Raw genomic sequence first — 19,806 nt, 5'->3', positions numbered from 1 at the left:
GCTACGTTTGGCTACGTTTTCTGCATAAAAATATACTACTAGTGTCATTGCTAGTGTAGTAATGTGTGTTGCTGGTATGAGTAGTGATACTACTCGTGACTAGCAGTGTAGAAGTGTAATTATAAATTCGCGTAGTGTTATTAGTAGTATCACTACTGGGATGAGTTGTGACACTACTAGTGTAATAGTGCAGTAATGTACAAGTGCTACTGCTGGAACGAGCAGTGGCATTGTCTAGTGCACTATTGTAATACATATAAAAATGATTTGAATACAAATGCAAGGAACAGTATAGTGACGCGAATTTATTCCTGTATTAGCAGTAGCACTAATAGTAATACTAGTAGTATATTTTTATGCGAGTTCTTTTTCAAGCTGAAAGCATTTGATAAAGATAGAATGGTGATTACAAACGCGTGAGCGTCCACAATGAACGTAGTCATATGGTACTTATATGGTGATAAAGATGTCGGCCGGAAACGATGATTTCCATATGACAGCCATATTAAATATTAGTTCTTCATTTCCTGTGTCGTAGCTATAGATCGCCACAGGTCTGCTGGTAACACTCGGAACAAGAGGGGAGATTGGCGTCTCTCGGTTTTTAATGGTGTTAATGACAAATGGTCAGTCAATATTGTGGCATAAAAACACGACGAATATTCTAATCGCATCTCGTTACGACTTGGCGTTTCTTTCATTCTTCAGAAGACTTCCGTTATCTCGTAAGACCTCGATTATCGGTCGTTCTGATTGTGAGGTTAGCCTCACGCAGTCTATACCTGTTAGTCTTGAACATCAATACCTGTTCTTGTAGAATTGGTAAGACAACAAATTATAACTTATATGCAATTATAATTTACATGTCAGTCGCTTGATTTTTGTCGGTTTCAAGTATTTTTTGTAAAAATATTTAAAATACTTAAAATAGATATTAACCTATTTTTTATACCTTTGTTTTTAACCTAAATCATGTTTCATGAATTGAAAGGACTGATGTACAAAACCGTTTATTTTATAATATTTATAATTAATAATTTTATATCATATCATAATGAAAAAAATGTTTCATTGTAAAAAATATAATAAAGCCTGTTCGTGCTATTCTATTTTAACAGAGACAGTCATTAAGTTTTTTATTTTTAATATTTCTTGTTAATTTATTAAGTATTGTGCTTAAGATAGCAAAAATATGTGTAAATTTTCATATTATTCATTGTAATCAATAATATTATTCACAATGCATGATCAAATTAAATTCATATGTTGATTAAATTTTATATCTATCGGAACATCACATCATTAACCATGTTGTATTTACATTGGCGCTATCATATAAATAGCATTATGTATTATTATGAAGTCATAGTTTATTAGTACCTGCGAACCTAAACCTCGCCCATTTAAATGTTGCGACGATATGTCAATTACTGTCATTAGCTGTTTAACGTTGTTAACAACAACGTTGCGCCAACAAAATAGTATCTAATTCAGTGACGCTCAAATGTCAACCTATAATAATATATAATCGGAAATTATTCTCACGAAAATTAATTTGTGTTCGATTAAAATTATATATCTTGGAACTCGAGAATTGAACACACATACCACATACTTCCAATCATTTCTAACATGAATTTAAATTAGATTTCGATCGAAGCAAGAATAACGGAATAAATCTTAGATATACTATATCAACAATGATGTACCGTGTGAGCAGTTTATAAAAAATGATAATAAAGCAATGTACATAGCAATGACGATTTAATCTAAACGTCAGTTCATTTGTCCATTGCCTTAATTATTTAAGGCACTAACTGTTTAAACACGCGCCGGATTAGAAAAGTCATTTAAATTCGCACAAATAACATGAGCATCTTCGAATAACAACATCGTCATCGTTCGATTGTTTCAGGACGAGGTAGGTGGTAGTACGGTGGTAGCGGAGGGTGTCGTAGGTGGTATAAGGGGCCCAAGCGGCGGGTGCCGCGCATCCTCGATGACGATGGCCGAGAGCGCCGTGGAGGACGCCGCAGCCGCGCCCCCGGGCCCGGCCAAGCCGCCACCACCTTCTTGTACGAACAATAACACCCTTGCGGCGACAGCCAACCGTAACCATCGGAATCCCCGCAAGAAACGAAGACGGCTGGAACAGGTAGTGGATACGCTGCAAGCCCATCGCAGTTCGCCATCCGAAGGCGAAGTATTGAAGTTCGAAGGCAGCGGTCCCGTATCTGAAGAGGAAGATGTTTTTGGCTCGCCCAGATCATCGTCTTCGCGATCTGCTGTGGATACCACCGCGGTAATGGGCCAATTACCGTTGAGGTTAAAGGACGCGGAAGCAGTGACGTCAACCGAAGAAGAATTCAACGAGATCAGTCAGCAGTATCACTATCCCCACCGACCATACTGCTACTCGTATCATCATCACCATCGACATCGTTATTCCCCCTATCAAAACAACCACCGATTGTCAGCGACCAAGTACTCTGACTGTACGTGCAACCAGTGCTCGCTGGCTGCGTCGACAGCAATGATGTTGCCGTCGGCGACCTCCCTACAGACACCGCTATCGCGAACCAGCTTCACATATAGCAGTATATGCGGCACATATGGCATATTTGAGCAGTACATGCATACCAAGTACCTGTCGCCGACGTCAGGCGACATCTTCCGCGGACGCAGTCACTCCGATTCAGATGTTGTGTCCAGGTGGGATGAAACGCGGATTCCGGCCGCAACCACTTCCTTTTCTTCTATCGTCAATCATCCTCCGAGAAGTGGCTCTCTCGAGAGCGACAGTACAAGTCCTCAAGAATCACCATTGGATCTCTCCATGAAGAATCTGATGTTACAATCCACCGCGGCTGCTTCGGCGGTCGCCAATAGATCACCGGCTCTTCAGCTGCTACCGTCCGGTATCGTAACGCGAGGTTCCGTCAGCGTACCAGTAGTCAGGGGCGATGTTGCATCACCTACGACGAAAAAGAGCGTTGCGGTACGGTACAATTTGGAGGTTCTACCCGTTGTCGAAGAAATGGCGCCGGGCGCGGACGTGGCTTATGTCTGTCCAGAGTGCGGGCAGATGTTCAGTCTGCATGATCGTCTTGCAAAGCACATGGCATCCAGACATCGTAGACAGGGTCTCCACGATGCCTCAGCGAAAGCGTACCTCTGCGATGTCTGTCAAAGGAGTTTTGCGAGGTCGGACATGTTGACAAGGCACATGAGACTGCATACCGGTGTCAAACCGTACACATGCCGGGTTTGTCGACAGGTGTTCAGTAGATCTGATCACCTTAGCACCCACCAACGGACCCATACCGGTGAAAAGCCATATAAATGCCCGCAATGTGCCTACGCAGCCTGTCGCAGGGATATGATCACCAGGCATCTGAAAACCCATAATCGATGTGCGGACGGCCCTATTCCGAAGACCGAACCTGGTTTACTCGCTGGTGAGGAATGTCCCACTTTCGATCAGAACGTGGCGGCGCCATCAGCGGTTATCAAGGCTGAATGACAACGATCGGTCGGATGACCCTGGTTGCATTCTCGATCCAGGTCCCAGCGAGGATCTCGCGTTAAGATCGATCGAGGGTCTTCAGATACCTTCGCGAATCGATCAGGACTTTGCGGGAACATGTTGAGAGAGCGAAATCGTCGCTCGATCATCTCCATGACATTAGCCGAGCGTTAGGAAGAAATTAATACTTGAAGAAATCACGATCTTGATGGAACAAGATAATTAGCGAGAGGGAAGATTTGTTCTGTTATAATTCGATTTCGCGAAAATCCCGACGAATATAACTAATACGAGTCTGTGATCGAGCTTAAATTTTTGGGAAAGCTATTTTGGAAAAGATTGCAGCTAGACGTGTTAATTTCATTCTTTCGCTGCTATTGAAGTCTTTTCCTATTAGAAATTTATAATACAATCATATCAATACATTTAAAGAATTTATTAATAGAAATTTTTAATTGCTTACGCAAACCTAACAATTGTTCTTTTCTTTTTCTTTTCTCATTTATGATTTATGATTATAAATTGAAAAATATATTAAAAAATACATTATAGTGTATAATATTGTCTACAAAGTGACTTTGTTGTCTCAAATGATTTTATTGCAACGTTTAGCGATTTTTTTATTACATTTGCAAATTTGAAATTTTCTCTATGCTCTATTCTGCGAAAGAGTTAAATTCGCACGTCGGAAGCATCATGGAGAGCTGAATGATAAAAATGAACTTCGCTCCCGTGAGTATTACATTGTATTATTTATTTAAAAATAAATAACTTTTTGTTTAACAATTTTTTGCGGATTGCCTAAAAACCATTATCCCTTCATACGTCATACGCGATCGCGCGCGTTAATAGCGAATAATGCCGAACAGTATTATTGTACTTCTTTGACCTCCGCATCTGATTCTGTTTCCGCAATTCGAGTACTTTCATTCTTCCTAATGTTTCATCGCGGTATATGATATTATAATTACAACTTCGACCAAGGAAGAACCGAGAACAATCTATTTGTATATGTATATTAATAAAGTCTATTATAAATAAATTACTGATAAATTAGCAATTTATTTAAAACAGACAATATATAAAAATATATTTTATAATATATAATATATAATATATATGTATATATATATAAATAATATATATAATAATATGTATGTATATATTATATAATATATAATATATTTTTTTATACATATTCTAGTTTTCAAAATTTTGAAATTGTTTAAAGCTTGATTTTGTTTTTTTTTTGAGATCTCAAATTTGACTATCAACTGTCTTGATTATTGTTCTTGGAAATTCTTTGATTGTCATGGAAAGGATATAGCATCTAACCAGCTGCTCTCTTTGTATATCTTTCGCTTTCTCGTTCTCGATGCATAAAATTAAGACACACAAGCTGAAAATAAAGCATTCCTGCTCAGCCGAGTGCAGCGCGGTGCATGAAGATACATCAAAGCGGTGCTTAAAGGCTCGGCGTTAGAATCGAATTGTGTTTTTATCGTGCTCGTAAAACGACCACGTATCCAATAATAGTGCATGTAAATAATCAATCATACCGCATCATTTCACGAAAGACTTTTCTAATCTTTAACATTAACTGTGGAGAAACCTGGAACGTAGCCCGTCGGCGACGCGAACATACGTGCCAAATTTTAGGTGAATATTTTGGACACGCGATTAACACACGAATCAACCCCAGCAAACTGCATGTCGAGGTCTGTGAAATCCATAGTTTTAATATATTGTTATTTTCGTCTTTCTTATTTTTTCATGGAAATTCTTTAGCTAAAATATAATATATAACGGAACGCAAATTGTTCAGAATTTAATACGATTTCGAATCGTATTAAATTAATTGTATCGAAGATACAGCACAAGAGATGTAGAGGATTTATTAGACCTCAATAAGTAGTTTTAAAGTTATACTATTTAGAACATATCTGTCGGTCAAGCGCGATTTGCGGAACGGAGGAAAACTATTGGTGATGAAAGAATAAATTGTCGACAAATGCCGAAAAAAGAGATCACGAGAGAAAACGAGACATCAATCAGAACCAAATCAATTAACGAGATAACTATTCTTGATTGAGAATTGATTTATCGCCAATATTTTTCTCATGTGTCTATTTCTGTAAATAGCGAGTCGCCATTGGTAACCTCGTCGATTCGCCCGAAACCTGCTCAAGTTGTTGTTACTCGAAAACTTGTTAAGACTCGACTTCCTATAGAGGTCAAAAGAAAACAAAATGGTGATGTATTGATAGTTGTAAATGTAATCGCGATCATTATTTTGCGATGGACATTTTGTTAGCGCGGAGTCTTAAAATTGCCCGATCGCAAGAATAAGAACAATGTGAGAAAAGAAATAAACATATTCGTACCTGCAGAGAGAGAGGGAGAGGGAAGAAAGAGAGAGAGAGAGAGAGAGAGAGAGAGAGAGAGAGAGAGAGAAACAATGTTAAAGCATAATAAAGCGTATAGAAATAACGTTAATTAGTGAGTAATATTATTGACACTATTATTGCGTTTTATTGTAACTATTACGATCACAATTATTCGCGCCGCCGCACGCTCATAGGAAGGAGATAAAATATTTTTTTATATAATGCATTTCAAGTATGTGTGATTTCACGAAAGGCTTCGAGTACGTGAACACAGAGTTTAGTTTGAAAGTTGTTCTCACCTCGAAATTAATGCTAATTAAGCTTCGAACGCTGCAAGAAACGATAACATCGGCGTCAATTCGTTATGTTATTGATAAACAAATGCTCAAGTTGACGCGATTGATACTCTTTGAATTTTTTTAACGTTTTCTTGTAGAAGCTAAGTGTAAGTGAACAGCGGTCGTTGCGGCGCGATTAATCGAAACTGGTTGTGGTGCTTAAGCGAAGAAGGGCGAATCCGACAGGATATCTTTGCGCTGTGAATCGACGAAGACAATCTAAAAGTATACTCAAGCCATGATCTCTGTACGGATAAGATCGTCAGACCGAGTGAATGGCGGATTAAATCCGCTAATATCGTTCTAATAGAGTTACAGAACGTATACATTATGCGTTAATGTCATTATTTACCAATGCTTCCCCCACATAATCCTTATGATAGAAATAAATATATAACTAGATGAAGATCAGAGAGAAAATAAAAGCAAATACGATAAATAATCCTACGAGATGCTCACGTTAAAACACATTAAATAAACAAAATTTTATCTCGCTGTTCACTCGGTCCTGCGAATAAATTCGTCTCTCATTTCGGAAACGTCAATTCCACATAGTTTTACAATAGTTGTATGGTGACTCGTTGAGCAGCATGCGCCGACATAATACTCGAGCTTACTCAGCCTCGATCGTTTCGTCCTTAATCCTTATCCTATACGTATGTATATTTGTGTACTTCCCCGATGTGTCTCCTATTCCTCGTCGGAAAGAAATAAAAGTATCAGTGCGCGCTGATAGGCGCGTAGCACGCGCATAGATACATATATCTCTGTATTTTTGTATATCAAGGTTTTTTCTAATTACCTATCTACCGATTAAGCGTTTTCACAGAGGACGAGTAAGTAGCTATTAAAGAGAAAGTATTGTCGCTCTCTGCTTGCCATTTTACTTGCCCCTTTGATCGAACGATTGCTTGGAAAGCGGTGTTTATCATATGGTGCGACGTGAGGGAAAATCGTCAAATCACGGAGGATCACTCGTTCTTTAATCGATAATAATCGAAGTATCGTGCGACAATGTTCCAAAATTTACTGCCAGTACTGAAAATCTATAATTTACGTTATGTGCATTATAGGTTTTCAGTATTGGCAATATATTTTGGAACGCAGCCAAATATATATATATATATATATATATATATATATATATATATATATATATATATATCGTCTAAAACCAAATCAAACGTATTTTTTGTTAGTTAATTGCTTATGTCTGAGACGAATTATAAACTAATTAATTACTAAAGTAAATTGTTTGGTATGCTTTACGATTATAGACGGAAAAATTTACATCGCAATATGCGATGGATGATTAATTTTGAAGTGCCATCCAGCCTTCGACGCGTCGCAAACATGTTCTTTTTTGTTTCATTTTTTTTTATTCTTTGGCGTGATTATTGAAACGAAAGCATCGAGACTTCTCACTTGACGTTATCCCTCGCATCAATTCAGCCTTAAATTGACAGAATCTCTTGTGTAATAAGTCTGTAGTAATTTAAGTAAGAAAAGACGTGAGAAAGGAGCAAACGCGTTTGACGCGTCTTCGGGCAGTTAAGCGATCGCCGTGCCAGACCTGTTCTTGTAATTATTAATATAAATGTAGCCATTCGTATGATTATTATTTCTATTATTAATATTATTAATTATTATTAATATTATTATTATCTCTAGTTATGTTGTTAAGTGATTAATCATGTTTAATGCTTCTATTATTTATTTTGTTATCCCGTTCATGAGTCAAGCTTTCTATTCTTCTGTCTCATCTGTTCTTTTTCCTCACTATTTCCATTCTTTTCCATTCTTTATCCTTGTCCTATTAATTTTTCGTTACTTATTTTCATTTTATTCATTTATCCTTTACCATCACTCCGTCACCGAATCGGAAAAAGAGAGAAAGAATACAATTTATATTAAAAAAAATTTGTATCTTTGTAACGAATATTTATCGAATATTTTTCAACTTGAATAAGACTAAATAATACTTTGAATCTCAAACTCATCTCCCTTTTCTCCGATTTACATGGCACAGAAAAAGCTTGTCTCCGAAGAGATTTTGATCTCCAATTCCCAAACGAAAACATATCTTTTGTAACGATGAAACACTGGCGAAAATTTGTGTAAATGATTGATGATGATTGTGTACGTTAATTTATAAATTATGTTGTGTTTACGATTCGTGCCAGAATGGAAAAAAATATAATTTTTCAACGAATCACTCCGTACTTCATCATTTTCACCTATATGTTTCCCATTATATTTTGTTATTCCATTTCTATATTTTTTCCTTTCGTTAAAAATGTGTGACTTATATTTTAATATAAACTATTAAATATTTAGTAAATGAACTGTGTGATATATTTATTGAAAGATATTTTGGTAACTAGATAAAGATATTTTAGTAATATAATGATTTCAATTCGGACTAAAGATTAAAGAAGATTAAAGACTTGCAATAGACTTAATTTACTTTCGATTATAATTTAAAGGAATTAAATTTTTTTAATGGTTTTTAAATGCTAATTTAATAGTTATGTCGGAAAGTATGTGGTGCCTTGCAACGTTCGAGAATTCATATTTAGGATAAATAGATAAATCAATATGAAGAAATGCGAATATATCTATCATATCATTTTAAGGCTGAAACAGCGATAATTATGTAGAAACAGGATTCGAACGAATTATTTTTTCATTGCGATTTTTGAATAAGAGAGCTGAAACTTTCTATATACATTTACGTGATTCATAAGCTGTATCTATACACAAGCAGTCAGTGTTGTGCAAGACAATCGTGATTATTACCTAAATGAGGAAATGTATCAAATACATGTATAAATATATGTAACTAATGCGCTGTTACTATATACTTGAATTATATAATTTTATCACATATCTTATACAAAGTAACGTTTAAAAATATTTGATTAAACGATAAAATTATATTTCTATCGCAAAGAAATTTGATCAAAGAAATTCTTATTTGATAAATAATTGATTGCATTTATTTGTACAATGCACAACACTACTCGCGACACTTATTGCAGTACTGTAAATATACAAGGCCTTTAACAACAAGGGCATATATTCGTTTTGTCATGATGTCATCTTTGTATCCTTTTCTACTGCCATAAATTTATAATCTGCATATCTGTACATCGAAATGAGAACAAGAACCTGTAATGTTGCTGCACTTCTATGACGAAAATATATATATACACGTTACTTGTTTCTTACTAAAGGACCTCCATAATTTTTCTGTACATTTATTTCAAACCTATCATGACAAAATTTTATTTCTGATTATCGTTTTGAATCTAATTAAATAAAAAAGGCATATTTTTCTATGAATCTCTTAATTCACATAATTAAATTATGTGAGAATTATGTTACAAAAAAAAATAAGCAGTATTTTATCAAAGTATTATCGTATATAATGTATATGTAGCTTTACATTTCTTAATATACATTTATTAATAACTAGAAATATCTATGAATGTGTCGCGATTATATTAAATGCTTGGCAGAAGATGTAGCACGAAAAAAGAAAATAACGTCATGACCGAAGCGACATTGATAACCCGGCCTGATCCGACCGCCAACAAATTCGCAAATAGATGCATACTTCTTCCGCGTCATAAAACAACGAAAACGATTAATGTTGCATATTTTTTCACATAAAAAATTTTATGGCAATTCATTCACATTTATTTAATTTGTAATTAATTTATGTTTATTCAGTAATTGGATTTAAAATATATTATATCATTTAAAGAAGTTTATTACTATAAACTATTGGAATTATCAAAAATCGAATTCTACCAATAGTAATAACAGTAATTTTCTACCACTAGAGCTTCTACAGTAAACATGTTATATTTTAACGATTTTTAATTATTATGTTTAGTATATTTATTGTAAAATCCAAGATAAGTAACATGTGATTATAGTGAAATCGTCAATTCCTTTCAACTTGACCCAAAAATGAAAGTGAAAGAAAGGTAATAGTACCATAAAATATTTGTTAAAAATATTTTTTTAGCAGCGAATTGCTTAATCTCATGCATGTTACAAAACTAATCTAGTTAATAATGACTAATTTTTTTTCTAATCAAATTTTATTTTCGAAAAAATCGAATTTGAAAATATGTTGAATATAAATTCTATCTTTGTCGTAATATATATACATTTGTTATAATGTATACATGTGTATTGTGTTATGTTAATAAGAGGCGATAGATTATACATATAACACAGACAATAACTATTTCGATATTTCAGGAAACTGAGGTCAACACGGATAAATTAATTGATACGAAGCAATAAATTGATATTCCAACACAGCATCCAAATTCACTGAAAATCGTATTAAGTCCTTATATCAGTAGAATGCATATTAATGATCAGCTTAATGTTTACGTCATGTGTCTGAACAGAGTTTCAGTTATACACCTTATTATACGCGCATTATGCGTTCGCTGGACGTACATCGTAGCCGTATCCTTTTCGGTGTGGTCGATATCCCGGATAAGCGGTAATGGAATAATCGACGTTTCGTGTAAGGGATATTCGGGTAATCGGCTTTGCCGATGCACTATCTCCATAACAATATCCGCTGACACAATTTTTCAAATACACAAGCTTACCGTATCAGCGTGCCGTAATGGATACTAGTTGCAGCAGCGTGGACGAAAATGCATCAATAATTAAATTAATCCATTTTCGGATCTCCTTAAGCATTCGGACCACACCGAGATTCCAGGCGTTCTCTCCGTTCGAATGCGAATATCAGTCCTATCGACCGGAATAGTTCGGTTCACTTGCTATGCACTCGAAGATTAATTAATATGATATTATCACGTGATTAATGGTCCGACACATTTGCACGCTGTCTGTCATCTCGCATATACTGCGTTTATTTTAGATATTTTATTTCCAAAATATTTCCATAGATTATATAGAAATAGTATTATTATCAGATTAACGTATGATTTTTTTATCTAATATTTAATAAAGTTTTGATAATATTTTTTAAAGATATTTTCGTGATATTTATTAGATTGTATATATAGAAAATATTATTATTAAATTATATATTATGATTAATTATTTTGTCTTTAATAAAACTTTGATAACATTTTTGCAGAACAAAAATATTACGACCAAAAAAATTGCACGACGATGTATGCATATTGCTCAAATGTCCATTGTGTGGACATAAAACATGATTTTAAAAAATTAAAATACAAAATTCCGCTGATATAAGTTTCTTATTTTTGCAATCTTCATATCATTCTTGGAGGTAACTCTCACCATCTCGTTATCTTTATCCGAGAACGTGATGATACTATGATACTTTAAGAGTACTAAGCAACATACAGCCTTGAAAAACCGCCGACGAGACAAATCGTGCTTCTTTCGGTTATTCTATTTCATTATAGTTTCACTTCACGAATATCAGCCGTCAAATAACCTTATTTTTGCGAAATCCATATACAATCTTTTTTTATATTTTGCTTATATACACAGTTAAATGCCTACAAATTCTGTTTTTTTATAAGTCATTAATATTTAAACCGATTTGCAAGTCGTTTCATATAATTGTACACCATCAACCGCAAAAAATTTGTTTATTATAAAAAAATGTATTACCTTAAAATTGAAATATTTATTATTACTCCAAAAAAATTTAAATAGTATTAAATAATGTATATTTCTAATTTAAATAAAAGTTTAATTAGTTTTCTTTATTTTTTTTTTCTTTCTCTGTTGTACGAAATCAAGTTGTAGAAGAAAATCGAAAGAATATCGAAGCAGTCTTTCTTAACGATTTACAGATCTTCTCCCGCGCTGTCATCGCCGCAACGTGTCAGCACAACTGCCTTTCCTTTCCACGAACGGCGTGGCACCGCGTAACGCGATTCCATTTTCTCGCTTTTTCAACGCATACACGCGCGCAATCGCCAATGGGAATATAAATTATTGCGAACGGTAGTCGGAAAACAGTTTTCAAGACGCAGACAGAAAAAACTCGCACGATTCATTAGAAATTATAAGTACCGCATCGCGCGCCACTTGGCCAATCGATTCTTTGTTGATCCCTCTGATCTTTTTTCTTATTATACTTTTTTATTTCGCGGCCCCTTTTTCCTCCTCTTTCTTTGTCAATTCTACGTGGTGAACCGGCTGCGATTGTACTTGTCACCACTCCCCATTCCACCCACGCCGCCTCCATGCTCGGCTTTCTACGGTCCGAGGACCGGTCCCATTTTTTTACCACGACAGCATCCTTTACCCCTCCCCCCTGCTTCTAAGGGAGCCCTCCACTGTCCTTTTCCTGATCTATATGTTCGCCGTTCGTTCTCATCTCTACTCCTCTCTCCCTCTCTATTTCTTTTAATCTTTTACATAGCGAAACTTGTCTATCTCATGGAAAAATATCGATCGTTTCGCCGAGATACTGCCCGGACTGAAATGAGTTGTCGTCGTTGCCGCGAATTGGCACCGTCATTCGATCGTTATACTCAGTAATAATAACTATCGTTACAACGTAACTCGCTCTCACCGAACGTTATTAAGACCGCGAATAATTTCATTGAGCTGCGTTTGTTCAGAATTATCTCTGCAATTTAAATTTTTTTTTAATGACACGAGTTTTATCTCGCACGAGATTCAATTTAATTCAATAATACCATAAGAAACATAGCTCTTTTTATATAATGTGTTGAAAAATTAGTGAAAGGATAAAGTTATTACGTTCAATACTCGACGTTGAGGTAATAATTGACCGATTAAGGATCAATATCCTTGTGCGAAAGGAAACGCATAATCGTCATTGATGATGGGTATGTGAAACACCCGCTCGATTGCTTTGATTCATGAGTGCATTCGCAGCACAGTGCTAATTGAAACATATACAGGCGTCGAACCGTTACAATTATCGGCGCTTCCAGCGGTAACATTTAATTTCTAGTAATGAACGCCAAGCCGGTGCAAATCCGCAGATTCACGCGGATCGCGCGAGAGAGAAGATTAACGAGCGCTATGCGCTCGTAAATTACAGCCGCGAGCGGACGATGAGACACGGTACGACGAACTTTACCGAAGACGCCAACCATTGCCAAGCATTACTCGCTTAATATGCACGATGTTTAGAAAAAAAGGTTAACTCGAGAATTTTTAAGATCTGCAAATTAAGATATGTCGGAATTGTATATTACTTATGCTTGAACGTCATAATGTATTTTTTAAGTCTTTCACATCATTTAATAACTTTCCACGCTTTAGCAATACTAATTATTTTATTAACTAATAGTTTGATAAATATATAATTTAATATTTTTTATATATATATCTTAAAGTATATGTGTATATGTGTGCGTTCTATGTTTGACGTTTTAATTAAAACGATACCGCCTATTTGTGTTTTCCAATTTCTTTCCATACATAATGAGATATATACTCGTATCTTATTAGTCGCGGCTAGTCTCGATAATTCACAAACCTTAATTATAATCTTTATAATTTTTTTCAGTCTAAATGTCACTCATGTCATAAAGGCGCTATTTCACATCACTGTGGACACTTTCATAAAACAAAAACAAGACAGATTGCAAATTAAGAAACATGTATGTCGTTCGTGGTTATTATATAGTCGATAGGGACCGTCGGAATCGAACGCCGATCGAGACCGCGCGTTTGTCCGGCAACATGGCATTAGAGATCGTGACAAAAACCAGTTTACGAGAGAAGCTGGAGACCGAAAATCAACAATAGACAAGTTCGAGCGTGAAAGAGGATGCGGGAGAAAGATGAAGACGGCGCGTTTGCGCGAGCTGACAAGAAAGAAACACGCGCGAGTGCGAAGGGAAGCTCACCAACGCGTGTGCGCCAATTTTTCTTGCAATTACGACCTCGAGGTATCCGGTCTCTCGCACGCATGCTGAGCACTTCTCCATCGATTAGATCCTTGCGGCATCACACGGAGAAACTCCACGGAACGTCGAAGACTTTGAACTGTTTGATAACCAATCGATCTATAATGACATCTGTATATGCAACTTGATCTGCGCTTTGAAGTGACGACTTTATTAAAGTTTAGCGATGTCTTCGCGCGCAATCAATTTAATTCTTAATCTCCAATTTGAAACTTTTACCTCTCTATTTTATTTTTCTTTTAAAAAAACTAAGTTAATCTAGTTTAAATCGAAAAAATATGTATTTCCTTTAGCATTTAAACTAAATGTAAAATTAACATTTTCGAAAAAAAAAATATATATATATATGTATATATACTTGCGCCTATCGTTAAATAAACTGTTTGCTCGCAGATAGTAAATTATGTCATTTCATGTGTCACCAAATGACGTGGCAATTTTGCAAAGTGACACGACGTCGAGGAAGATCGCGCACCGCGATATCATAATCGATTAATAGCCATCGCGATGCCAAATTTACTCGGTTAAATAAATGATCCTATCGGCAGGTGCGGTGTGCGACACGGGGAGAAATACGCGCCACCACATGACGTATCCGAAAAAAGAAAAATGAAAGAGAACCACCTCTATCAGCGCGATATGACGATGCAGGAACGCAGGAACGTTTTACGCGTAGGCGGTCGCGATAGTATCGGATCGGTGGTACTTACGCCCAGATATATCTCTGTACACATGTGTATACGTACGTATACAAGCTCTATCTCTATTACCCGGCTAATTTCACACAGCACGGCACGTCATGCCACGCGCATGCGATCGGCCTCGGATATGAAGTCTCCGGGCTTCGGGACGAAGCCGCAAAATGCGCCAAGAAAACGAGGTAGCTGTGAAACGAGAAACGAGTTCCCGATGTGAAAAATATTAATTGTAAAAGAGAGCTGGTGTTCGATAACTTTGGATACCACGCGCGACGAATGCGACCACAAGCGTGATAGTCAACTTATGCCTATGTCCTCTTATAAGCCTGTTATCTATTGGATGAAATCATTTCGAGCAGTCTCTCCGAGCAAGAGTTTTCTTACGATCTCATTTTCTATCCCAGATTGACTATATCTCGACTATATCTTTATATCTTTTTAAAGCTGTTCTAATCTCACCACCAATCGTTTTAAACAGGTCTATCGAACATACAGCCGGAACCATCTTCTAAGTTCCGCAACTATAGTATATTTTACTGTAAATATATATACTTAGGATATTTTTTTTTAATTAAAATACGAGAATCAGGGCTAATGAGAGTTAGGACGCAGTAATTGGAACGTTAATTAATTTATGTGAAAATGTTCTTTATTCAAATTACTTGGTTGAACGTTATCGCTTTGATTTTTAACAATAAATTTCCAAAGGAATAAATATCCAGAAATAAATATCCTCCCAATTTTATTCTTGATTGATTACATTTGATAGATTGTTGATTATGTAGTTAAATACAAAATGCAAATCGATTATGAGAGATCTGCCAATACTTTATGAAATCCTAATATGTCCAAGATTGTAAGATTGAAACTTTAGTAAAATATAAAATCCGCAAATCATGTTGATGAGAATGTAATATACATGAATATATCTCGCCGAAGTTAAAAGTAAAATGTATGTTTCCTTTCTTTATTTTTAAAATAACAAGTTTATTACATACTTTTCTTTTTTTATTGATTCTAATAAAATTTTATTTTCTCTTTTTGTACCTTATAATAAAATAATATTGTGATATATTTTGGATTGTTCTATGTCTTCTTAAAATATTGAACTTTTATAACACAAAATTTTTACATATAATTTTTTAGTAGCATAAAAATTTTGAAATGAGTTTAATGAAAGCATTTCTCATCTTTATTTCAATTCACGATTTTTCTTTATTATGTATTTCTACGCTACAATCATATATTCAGTCTCATTAACCCATTCATTATATATTTGTATAAAAAAATAAATTAGTTTACGTTTTTAAATATTGATATAATAGTATCTTTCTCTCCGCTCCCTCTTTATAACTTTTCGTAATCGGCATTACGGACGGAGTACTTGAAAAAGTGTTAAGGCATAACGAATCGCGATAGTGGATAATCCACCTTCGTCGTCATGTTTTTGCATTACTTTTGTTGCGTTTACGCTTACCGTCGTTTAAAATCAGGAAGGCGAGTGTGAGAGTACCTGAGAGAAAAGTTCCGAAGATCGCGCAAGGCTTGCGGTGCGATAATGCGCTTATTCATAGCGAATAATCCGCTTAATATGCCGCGACACTCAGTTATTAACACGCGCGCGCCGGTCAATTAGCACGGTTTTTCGACCCACGCCTAAGATTAAAGTGCTCGGGATTAGTACCGGTAATTATACTGTATCGGGCATTAATTATTCCTCGTCTTACCATCTAGGCGTTATAATTCTTCGGGAATAGAGAGACGCAATTAAACGGGCGGATGCTCTACAATCTAGGATGTAAAAATGTGTTGCATCTTGTTGCATCTGGTTGAGAATCTGAGGTAATAATTCAATTTAACGTGAAAATTATTATTTTATTCAAGATTGTCGCGTTTTATTAAGATATCTGAGTTGTCAATATTTGATAATAAATTATATAAATGGGTATATGATAAGAATTGTATCATAAAAGTTAGAAAAAAATATAACGTTTTTTTAACGAAAACAAATATGGAATATTGGAAAAAATGTGCCAAGATCAAATCATCATGGAGTATAGCGGATATATAATCGGCACTTGCTTGATAATGCTAAACTATTAAGTTCTCATCGCTCATTATGGATTTTTATATTGATATCGGAAATGAGAAAATATATAATAAAAATTCTTGCAAAATATATTAAAACAGAAATATTTTTCAATGAAACAATATTTATCTACATTTAATAAAGAGTACACTAAGACAAGATCAAAAACTCTCATTTTATTTTGGAATAGAATAAAATTATATTTATTTCTCTCAATATTCATAGATACCACATAACTTGTTTCGATTTTTGATTAAACATAATTCAATTTCAAATATATGTTATTTATTAATTACAGAACACAAAAGAAGTTTTCGATATATTTTACAAACCTATTTTATTGATTGCAAATATTGTTTAATTAAAGAATATGTTTGTATATTAAAAAAAATTTTGTTTACGTATTTTTCTCGCTTTTGACGGTCACAATTCAAAATGGCTGCAGTAAGTAGATAGGAGGAGCTTGTATATTCCATACAATAATATCAATATATTTCTCACACAAAAATTATATCTGATGAAAACGAAGCAAGTAACACGAAGCAATTTGACACGATTGCTATTAAATCGTGATATCGTATTTCTGTGGCATTTCTTAGTTGATTAAATCGTATCAAAATATCTACCGCTTGACGTCGTCGCGGTGGAATTAATGCCAACGCATAATCGTTTATTTCTCATAATGACTTTTTACCGAATCGCAACCGGTGCCATGTAAAGAAAACGGCTCTCAACTTTACTTGCTCTTCGCGAGAGAAAAATCAGCGGGACATCTCGAAGAGCATCAACGAGTATGGATATATTATACTCTTTTATATCGTTCGCGGTTCGCGCGATCGTCGACCAGTGCGATACATTTATCTGACGTAATGGGCACGATCAGACGCGATCAAGCCAATCGAGAATTACGGCAGTACGGGGTGAGCTATCAGCCGGCAGTGCGGCATCGATACAGAACGCGAGTGAAATTGTTAGCCAACGGGATCGTAATTATCCCTCACAGTCATTAGTCGGAAATATATCAGCTGGGTGACACACACGAAAACACGCACTGATGTGCGTCTACCGACTGGATGGAGAAGGGCACGAGAGATACTGATCTCGAGATATCGTATGCACCTTTCCTCGTATGCACCGTGTAGTGTTGCCGCAGGTGACTGTCGGTCCGTCGTGGACAGCCGGGCAATCGGCACTCTCTTCAACGTGGAGATACTTATTTGTTGGCATGGGCTTTAATCACCCTCCTTGCAGTTGGCTATCATTGAGAACGAGAATATATCCCGATAGATATATAGGCCCGTATTACAGAAACTATAGCCATTAACGTTGCGATGTAAATATGTCTCGATACATTTGTGTAACAATGTTACAGAAAGAAGACGATAAGAAGTATGTAAAGTGTAAATGTTATCATTCCATTGATTGAAATGCATTAAACAACCCGCAGTTCTGCATTTCTTCCCCTTGAAAACATTTTAAATTAAAGCAAAATCTATTTCGACTAAAATAAAAAATAAAATTCTATATCTCACTGAGAGTTTATTTTAAAAAATAAAAATATTCATGCGCCAATTAAAAATATAGAAAAAAAATTTATATTTCTAGTTAATCTATTATATTACATTGTGATATGACGTATTAAAAAGAGAATAAATTTTTCTGAATCTTATCGATTTGCAAAAAGCGTGAATGTAAGAATCATTTATCGACTGTTCTATCGCACGACTGAGAGATATAGACCGGTCCAACTGATCCTTTAATCACTTTAATCTTCGATTATGTCTTTAAGATCTCGATTGTCGTCGTCTGCGTATCCCGCGAGACCACACAGAGCGACTAAATCGGAGGAGCTTAATTAATCGGTGTTAATTCTTTCTGACTCCTCACCGAAGATTTTCGCTGATCATCGCACGATCGAAGACACTCTTCGAAAACGTCAAGCAAGGAAGAGAAGGTACGAAACGCGACGAGAGATTGGCCAGTTTCACGAGATCTTCGTGAGAGATGAAGAAAGATAGAGAAAAGAGAAGACGCAAGACGCGAAAGAGAAGAGGCTCCGCAGGCCGACGAAGGAGAGGCGGGCAAGGGAGAACCGTAAATTTCCGTTATGGGACTCCTCGTAAAGCCGGCTCCGGTCGGCGCGATAAAAAGGCCAGTCCGCAGGTTGCTGCTCCCGAGGATGACTCCTTCCTCTTACCCTCCTCTTGCCCCACATCCCCTTTCTCTTTACGCCTTCCTTTTGGGCAAGAACGACCGGGAAAACTGTGTGAGGAGAGACGGCGGCTGTCGTCTCCTACAAAGGTGTCCCTTAAAATTCGCGAGACACTACGATCGGCAACGCTAAAGAGAAAGGGAGTATTCAGCTCGAAGACCCCCCTCCCCCTACTCGTTAAGGCGGCAGTGGCGACTTTGCTCATCGGCTGCTCCTCGCATCGTAATTGCTAACGCTCGCCCACGCAAAATCTTACCAAGGCGTAAATACGGCTTAATGTCCTCTCCTTTTTTCGTCTGCTTCTTTTTTGTCTTCCCATGCAACGTGTTCATGTTCTTTCATCGCTTGAATTGACAATCGTATGTTTTCTCATTTTTTCAATTTCAACACGATATATATTTTAATAGAAATCGAGACAAATTTGACATATTGAAAATAATTCATAATGGATCATTACGGTTGAATCACATGTTTGGATTAATCATTCACGCATCGTTACGATATTATTATATTGCTCGATAATTAGCTATCAGTTTGATTTATACTGAGAATTAAATATATTAAAAGCTATAAATATTCTCTACATAGAAATAATTGGATTCCTCCTTTACGGAAGTCATATCGT

At 35.8% G+C, this 19,806-nt stretch overlaps 1 protein-coding gene across 4 annotated transcripts in view; it reads left to right on the top strand.

Annotated features, from left to right (window-relative positions):
* The window catches only part of klu (zinc finger protein klumpfuss), a 333,538-nt gene that overhangs the window by 68,602 nt on the left and 245,130 nt on the right, over nucleotides 1–19,806 (top strand). For 2 of the 4 annotated variants that reach the window (XM_011051437.2, XM_087406140.1), the window contains exon 2: nucleotides 1,916–9,498. The exons of the other annotated variants lie outside the window; for them this stretch is intronic. In XM_011051437.2, the coding sequence (XP_011049739.2) occupies nucleotides 2,000–3,523 (1,524 nt within the window). In that variant the 5' untranslated portion in view covers nucleotides 1,916–1,999 and the 3' untranslated portion in view covers nucleotides 3,524–9,498. Of the gene's footprint in view, nucleotides 1–1,915; nucleotides 9,499–19,806 lie in introns of those variants that run through there. 4 annotated transcript variants of the gene reach the window in all.

This window comes from Acromyrmex echinatior, chromosome 5 (genome assembly GCF_024713525.1).
Source record: "Acromyrmex echinatior isolate Ae372 chromosome 5, ASM2471352v2, whole genome shotgun sequence".
NCBI lineage: Eukaryota > Metazoa > Arthropoda > Insecta > Hymenoptera > Formicidae > Acromyrmex > Acromyrmex echinatior.
This window is presented reverse-complemented; position numbering and strand designations above follow the sequence as displayed.